General features: G+C 34.1%; 1 protein-coding gene across 1 annotated transcript in view; it reads left to right on the forward strand.

Moving 5' to 3' along the window:
- The window catches only part of BMP3 (bone morphogenetic protein 3), a 28,215-nt gene extending 20,206 nt beyond the window's left edge, over positions 1–8,009 (forward strand). The window contains exon 3 of the mRNA XM_007999018.3: positions 3,720–8,009. Within this exon, the coding sequence (XP_007997209.3) occupies positions 3,720–3,911 (192 nt within the window). The 3' untranslated portion in view covers positions 3,912–8,009. The remainder of the gene's footprint in view (positions 1–3,719) is intronic.
- The last annotated feature ends 615 nt before the right edge of the window (positions 8,010–8,624 follow it).

Below are 8,624 nucleotides of genomic sequence, written 5' to 3' on the forward strand. Positions count from 1 at the left end.
TCCAGATTTGTGTCTTTCAAGTGGTACAGTGACCAAAAAGATGAGAAACATGAAGCCAAATAAAGCTGCTGCATTAGGGGTAATTAATAAGCACCCCTGTTATCAGCACAGTGTCCAATACTGCAACCAGAGTGAGCTTTGTAAATAAAATTATAGTCTAAGGAACAGAGGAGAATCAAGGCCACTGGTCAGATCAGTACAAAATATGTGGAATAACTGAGGTGCCAAAGACATTTCAGACTTTAGATATAGTTTTTGCCCCAGAGAAAGTTCCCCTAGGCTAGACTGTTTTGTTGGCCCTCCTTTCTTTTGGCCTCCTGAACCAAAGACTGTTCTATATGGTGGGGCTTTTTGTCTGCAAAAATTGACAACCTGTTCTCTAATTCAGAACAGCTGTGTTCTTTCTGCCTTTCCCAAATTCCAGGCTTTGCCCTTTCACTGATTCCAATTAGATAGTTTCTGGGCTATCACACCCATGTGGGCTGGACTGGAAGAATTGTGGAGTAAAACTCCATGGCCCAGGTCAGGAATGAAGGCTCTTAGCTGATGACATGCTCTCCCCTGCTAATGCATTTGTAATCAAATTCAACTCGAGGACATCATACACAGCTTGGCAGGTGCAGGCCTGACCATTGTAGATTTCATTCACAGACACGGCAGTTTGGATTTTTCTGATTTCTAGTCCTTACAGCCAATCTGTTCCCCCAGAGAGAGATTCTTGGAATTCTGCCATGAGATGAAAAATACCCATACAGTTAGCGCCAAGTTCTGTACCCTTGCCGCTCCTCATCACCTTAGAAGAGATGGAAAACAGAAATTTCAAATGAAAGTGATTGAGCTGTTGTCAATGACAAAGATCCAAGAGAAATTGGTTTTGCTTTTTTTGTTTTCAAGGAATTGTGCAAAAGCTAGAAATAGCAAACACATAGAATTAGGCAGCGAAGAATCTAAACACTTTGAACCGAGTATTCCATACAAACAAGAAATTCACATTTAATGAGTTCAAAATGATACAACCTCAATTAATTTCCTGAATCTTCCAATTATAATCTCTGGTCATAAAAATGAACTCCAAAAACATTAAATCTTGATGTGCTGAGTTACTTAAGCAAAAAATTACCTAACTGCTATTGAAGTCGTGCTTCACCCTCATTAGAAAGAGATGGTAAGGGAAATAGCACAGATATGCATTAGTAATTGATATATTTCTTAATTTTTTAACTTGTTTAGTAAAGAGTCATGAGAAACATGACCTGAACTCAGAAACAAAAAGAAATTCCAAACTGGCAATATGCTTTACACCAGCAAATTACCACATGGATCTTTTGTGCACGATATAATTATTTCTGGTAATGGCAGGTTGATCAGAGGATTTCATAGTGAGAAAAAAAAAGCAGGGGAAACTCCCTAGTAATCTGAGAAGTTTCTGATAAGATACACCAATGCAGAATCAGGGGCATCTGTCCAAATTCCAGTGAGCCCACTAGAGACTACTCATATACTCATAGTTTCTGAATCTACCGTTTGTTAGTTGAAGCTTTAAAAAAAAAAAAAAAAAAGACAGGAATTTTCCTAGGAAACACCCATGAATATTTTCCATATCTACACCAGGTCATTTGCACAGAAACTTGTATTTTTGTTGATAGGAATTATTTCCACAGAAATGGATAAAATGGAGGGTATGCTGTTTCTTTTAAGTATTTCATCCATTTAACAAGCATTTATTCCATACCTAGATTATACTAGGCTCTCAGGAACAGCAATGCACAGCAGAATTTAGCACCCAAGGTCTCATCTAATTAAGTTGATCCACTTTGTATAAAATTCAAATATTATAGGAGTCATTAAACATTAAAATAGCAGAATAATTTTGGAAAATCTGGTTTAAAAATTATTTTTGCTTTAAGACAAGCTGTTTAGATGATTTAGTCATAAAAATAACTTTAAATCAGTAGAGAAAAGTGGATGACTACAAAAGCTTTCTTTAGAAATTACCAATAGCAATAACAAGCAATGGCTACTGGCATTTGTTGTACAATACTGATTGCAGTTTATGTAAGTTACACAGATATTATTGGTGATGCAGGGCATACAATGTGCAAAATAAAACAGCGTGGACTTCTTTTCCTCAAGGGAGGAATAACTTCCTTTGCAATGAATTAAAGCTAATTAATTCAAAGTTAACCAGTCTTTTTAACATATACTGAAAATGTCTAGTTAAAAAAAAGTAAGAACGGTTGCCCATCATTAAGTCTAATTATTTAGTTACTTATGCCTAATCACAATAAAGTTGAAGTCTGATGTATGGATTTTATTTCATTGATATTAAAAGATCGGATGAGATTTAACCTTTCTCTGCCAAAAAGAATCCTTTTTTTCTTTTCTTTCTTTCTTTTTTTTAAGAGTATGCCTGCTTTCTATATTATTTGCTTCTCCCTTGGTTTGTATATACCCTTAAAGTTTTAACTTGTTCCAGTTTCCCATGCTGGGAGTTTTAGGAGTTTGAAATTAAAATACCAATTCACTGGGGCAGGGGTTCCTCTGAGCCATGAGAAACATGGCTCAAAGTCCTGAAATTAAAAAGCGAAAGTTTTGGTCGAATTAGTCTCTGGCGAGTTACCAAATTTCTTTTTCTCAATGTGTTTAAAACAAAACTACTTTCACCTGCCTAAAAGAGGCATCGCGAAAAACAGGTGTCGCACAGTGGGGCATCTCTTAGGAAGTTCTTCTTACCATTCCGGCAATACCTAACATTCTGGACTTGCAAAAACGACTGTTCTTTAGTACTTTTAGCTAGAGCAGAGCTGTATGGGGTTCTCTAAATGAAACCACATGCTTCACATGGATTTAGTGGTACCATTTGACATTTTCTCAAGGAAAAGATTCTTACTCAGGCTTCTTTGGTGAAAATTCTGGTATCCATGGGATAACTTTAGGCCCTCATAATTACCAGAGGGAATTCCCAGAGGACGTGGCCCACTCCTGGAACACAACTCCACCATGCTAAACCAGTGGAGCAACAGTGACCCCCAGTGGCCAATGGTGTGGTCTTCTTACCCCCCAGTTTGTGCTTCTGAGGAGAGCTGAATAATTACATAGTGGAATAGTCACCGTCCAATCCATCTTGGCAACTCTTAAATAAAGTAGATAAATCAATACACCTCTCACCTGCTTGATTTTATTTTAACAACAGTGCCTAAATATCACTATAGCAGTGGCAATAATGTACCTCTGTTAAATAGAGTGCTTGTTAGGATTTTGATTAATATAAAGTCAATAACAAATCACTTTTTGTTGCAATCTTGTTATTGAAAACATCGTAGAATGTATTAATTCCATGTTTGGCGACTAAGTTGTTTGTAATTAAATGATTCTTGCTGAGATAACTGGGTTTAAATCCTCTACCATTTACAAGTTATTTGACCTTAGCTATGTCGTTTAAGCTTTTTGAGCCTTTGTAAGATGTAAGAAATGTTAGCTTTGTTGTAAGAATTAGAGATACTACATAAAACAAGCCTGGAATGCAGCAGGCACTTAATAAATAATAACCATTTTGGTAGTGGTGGGATAGGAGAGTGGGCTTAATGTGTAATTATGCCAGAGGTTTTATTAAATTGTTGAAACAAATTCTTTAGATAAGCATTTTGTGTAATGAGGACTGAGGACTGGAAAGGCAGTTCCACCTAACATATGTGTTCTTCTTTCATTTCTTTTTCTAGTCTTTGAAGCCATCAAATCATGCTACCATCCAGAGTATAGTGAGAGCTGTGGGAGTCGTTCCTGGGATTCCTGAGCCTTGCTGTGTACCAGAAAAGATGTCCTCGCTCAGTATTTTATTCTTTGATGAAAATAAGAATGTAGTGCTTAAAGTATATCCTAACATGACAGTAGAGTCTTGCGCTTGCAGATAACCTGGCAAAGAACTCATTTGAATGCTTAATTCAATCATTAGTTTATTTTTATGGACCTCTTCCTTTTTTTTTTTTTTTTTTTTTTTTTTTTTTGCACTTCCAATGCATTTTGTTTCAAAAGATTATTTCTATAGTCAGAGGGGAATGAGCAAATAGATTGAAGATTTCCACCAAGGAAAAGGACTGTATTTGTTTCTGAATGTAACTTAAAGCGAGATTTTAATAAATATGGACATCTATTTCTCTTTTTGTAATCAAACACAACAACTTGTCAAACTGTTTTTAGAACTGTTAGAGAACACACTGGTTTATTTTTGTAATGTTCTTTGAAAACAGAATGGAGAAGCAGCAATAGCTTGTCATTTATCTCATTTAATGACTAATGGGAAATAGAGAACAATTTCATGTTTCAAATTAGGCTTATTGCCTTAGATTCCTGAGAAAGTGCTGAATAATCAACTCTGATGTTTTCCTTACGTTGTTGAGCCTCTTGTTTACCCTTGTTTTTCCTTCACAAGTCATTGTGGAAGTGTAATGGAAAGTTGTGCTGAGCATTAGTATCTATGTATGTGCGTACATGTACCAGGTGCCTGTGCCCTCTGTAGGATGGTTTGCTTAATATGGTTTTACAATTTAGTTTACACAGGATTCTGTATTTTTAAATTTTATATTTTGGCAAACACAATTCAGTTATGAGAACTTTGCCAAATATGATAGACTAATTCCAGAGCATATACAGAGAGTTACCACTTGACCCAGCTACTTAATTGCAAATACAGTTGTTTTCATTTCATTTCCTACCAGAAAAGGGAATCAGCAACCCAGTTTTTGAAAACACAAGTATAATTCCTCTTTTTTACTTCTTTTTCACAAATGCTTTTATTTATTCTAAATTGAATTTAAAAATCCTTCCTAAAGCCTTTAACTTTTTAATTCTCCTGATATGCCTTTACTTACTATGAAGTTATTGATAGATGTTGAGGCCCAAAAACTGATGGAATATTGAAGATTTTCTTAAATGATCAATTTAACCATAACCAAATATTGAATATCATTCTTCAGTCACTTCTAAGTCAGGCACTTTTTCACATAGATCAGGGCGTTTGGCTCAGCCATGAAATTCTACAATTTAGCAAAGCTTACTAAACATTATTCACCAGGTATGAGAATCAAATATAGACACTTGTTTGACTTTGTTTTCCATTTCTATTGTCACATACATATATGTGTCCTCTTATACCTTTACTCTTGAAAATTATTTCAAAATCCTTCTTCTCACTGTATTTATTTGTGTGACGGAAATATATTCAGGCCATAGATCATTGTTGGTGTTAATCTGTGGTTAATCTTCATTTTAGTTCAGTCTTCCCTGATAGTTAGAAATATCTCAGCCATTTTGGAGGCTGTGCAGTATCAGAAGACATAGAGTTTGTTCTGTCTCTGCCTGTAGCTAATTATAATAAATAATGTTTTGAGCATCTATTTTGTGAAAGGCACTGTGTTACCTGTGTGTCTTTAGTGTCCTCACTGGTGAAATGAAGAGGCTGGTCATGAGCTGGAAGGGTTAAGTTTATAATTCCAGCTATTTCATACCCGTCTTCCTTGAAGGAAATGATAGTGATATATATAAAAACACTGTAAGTCCCTCTTTCAATAGACTAAATGCAAGAACATCCTATACTTCGCTGTTAGTAAATTAGTATGGGATTTTCTTTGGTTTAAGTGGTATTTTGTTGAAAACCCATTAAAAGAAGAACTCATGAAAAGAAGCTCTTTGACACCTTGGGGTATACAAATGTTGGTGTGGGTGTGTGTTAATTCTGTGAGTGAGACACACCAGTTCTAAAAAAAAAATGAGTGAAGTTTTGGTGCCTAAGTTACCATGCTTGCTTCTAGTTCATTTTTTCTTACAGTAGCATAACATTGAAGACTCAAAGTGAGATGGAGGATAAAATTACTTTTTAATACATGTTCTCAAACATTTGAAAATAAAAGTATATGATAGAAGTGGGCCAGAGTGTGGCCACCATCCTGATCACACTGTTTTTCAATAAAGAAAACGTTTTCATTGGTAGATTTGGTGAAATTCTAAATTTAGGTTTTTTTCTAGAGATGTAACAACCAAAACTTCTGGCAATTCCCAGTATCACTTCTTAGTCTTTTTATAACCAGATGCCTGTTTGTTACCTTTCTTAATTTGAATCAATGCCTACTTATTGCATATTGCACCCCACAATGGCCAAAAACCCACTACATAATAAAATTTACAGGTACCAACTAGTTAAGATTATATTTTAAGTAGCAATTGATATAAAATTACAACACAATGAAAGAACTTGGGTAATCTCTTAGCAATGAAAGTAGGTTGTAACCAGTAGTTTTTCCAGGTGCTTTGTAACTATCATTTTACCACTAGAATTGAGGATGTATTGTGGCATAAATTGGAAGAGTTTTATGCCCAAAGAATAAAGCAAGATTATCTTTCAGTAGTAGAGACTGAAGTAAATGTATTACTATTTTAATTAATACAGATTTACTAATAATAGTTAGAAAATTGAATACGTGCCTGTTTTACAATGTGTTAGGTACTAGTTTCTGTATAATTCCTACATAGAAGTTTAGAAATCTCCTGATATTAAATTATTAAACTGGCACTCATGAGAAGAGAAGCTACAATTATAAACGCCATTTGCTAAATCATGCATAATACTCTCTCTCTCTCCTCCCACAAGTAATCTCTCTACCCCTATTTCCAGATGCAGCGTGCACACACACACACACACACACACACACACACACACACACAGAGTCAGTTACTGAAAAAAAGAATTCTTTTGTTTTTTTTTAATGGAGTTTCGCTCTTATCACCCAGGCTGGAGTGCAGTGGCACGATCTCAGCCCATTGCAACCTCCGCCTCCCAGGTTCAAGCGGTTCTCCCGCCTCAGCCTCCCGAGTAGCTGGGATTACAGGTGCCTGCCACCATGCCCGGCTATTTTTTTTATTTGATAAAAAGAATTCTTTTTTTCAATAACTGTTCTCTTGAATTCAAATTAAGGGACTGCCAATGTCAATAGAATATTTTTAAAATATTTTATTGTAACCTGTGTAAATAATACACAATTTATAGGATTTGGGGTTGTAGAATTTAAACTGGAAGGTTGGATTCCTCAGATCTCAGGACTACAATATTCCAGATAAATTTTTACATTCCCTTTGCTATATATTAACTGATGAACGATTTATATGTTAAGATTTTTTACCTTAATATTTCTGAATAAAACACTTGTTGCCCATTTAATATTTTCATAGGCAATCAAATGTGAGTAATACTGCTAAGAGTCTGATTTATTAAAAATGTTTGTATAATTCATTCAGTTTAGCCTTTCTGCTTTCACTTTTCTCTATGCTAACAAGTAACTAATGTCTGGGCATTGACTTCTTATTGAATCAAAGTTGGGTTAGGAAATAGCTATGCACACCTGATATGTAAGACTAAAGAACAGATTAAATAAGAAATCTTGGGTAAGCTGGACTTTTCCGTATAGCTCTTTTTTCCCCTGAGTTGTATTTTAAAGTAGTTTATAAGTGATAAAATGATCCTTGCTTTCTAAAAACCAGTCCTTCCCTTCAGCTTTCCACAGTTGCTGTAAATGTTTAATACTTGTACAGTCAATGGCAATTTTAAATATATATTATATATGTATATGGAAAAAGTTCAAATATGATTTTAATTTATTTAATGAATATTGCCTTCCTATAATGATAATAATTTTCATCCTTAATTATGGTAATAATTTTAGCAAGAAAAATTCCTTTTTACTACAGTTTTTAGATGCAAAATGCAGTTTGGTTCTTTAGTCAGATCCACTTAGAGGGTATATTGCAGTGAAACTGTGAAGGATACTTCACTACAAATGTATAAGCTTTGTTGAATTTGTATCATTTTCTTTCAGTAATGAAAGCTATTCTTTATACAGTATGGAAATAAAAATTGCTTCATTGACCATTCATTTTTACTTACTGGGAAAGACTATATTTCCAGACATTTTCAAGTGTGCTGCATTTGAAAAGAGGTAATAAAGCTTAATTTAAGCATAGAGTTGAATATTTTCAAATGGTATTCTAAATGGAGCATCGTAACTTCCTCTTAACAGAACATGATTAACATTGTAAAATGATATTGAAAAATACCCATCAGGAAAAATATATCTTTCAAACTTGAGAAACTCAACTTAAATTGTTTCATATTTTCTTTTCCTTTTTAACCAAAAACTCCACATTTAATAGTTGGAGACTTTTTTTTTCTTTCTGGATATCTGACTCACTATTTTGGCAATAACTTTATTTCATCTATCATTCTTATCATGTTCTATTCTTTTAGAATGGTAACTATCTAAATTTAATTAATCTTATCATTGAGATATATTCTAGCCATTTTTGTTTAGACCATAGTTTTTTCTTTAAGGAAAAAAAAAGACCTGAAATTAATAAATAAAATATGCTTTTATATTATTTTTATTATTTTTATCCATCTTTGTAACCCTGTGCGTGATGTTTGCATTTTGGAACTACAAGGAAATTTTAAAGATCATCTTGAACAAGTTCCTTAACTTCTCAGTTCTTCATTTATCTCACTTATAAAATGGGACAATAAACTTTTTGCTTCATAGGGTTGTTACAAGGTTTAATGAGATAATACATATAAATGACTT

This window comes from Chlorocebus sabaeus, chromosome 7 (assembly GCF_047675955.1).
Source record: "Chlorocebus sabaeus isolate Y175 chromosome 7, mChlSab1.0.hap1, whole genome shotgun sequence".
Classification (NCBI taxonomy): domain Eukaryota; kingdom Metazoa; phylum Chordata; class Mammalia; order Primates; family Cercopithecidae; genus Chlorocebus; species Chlorocebus sabaeus.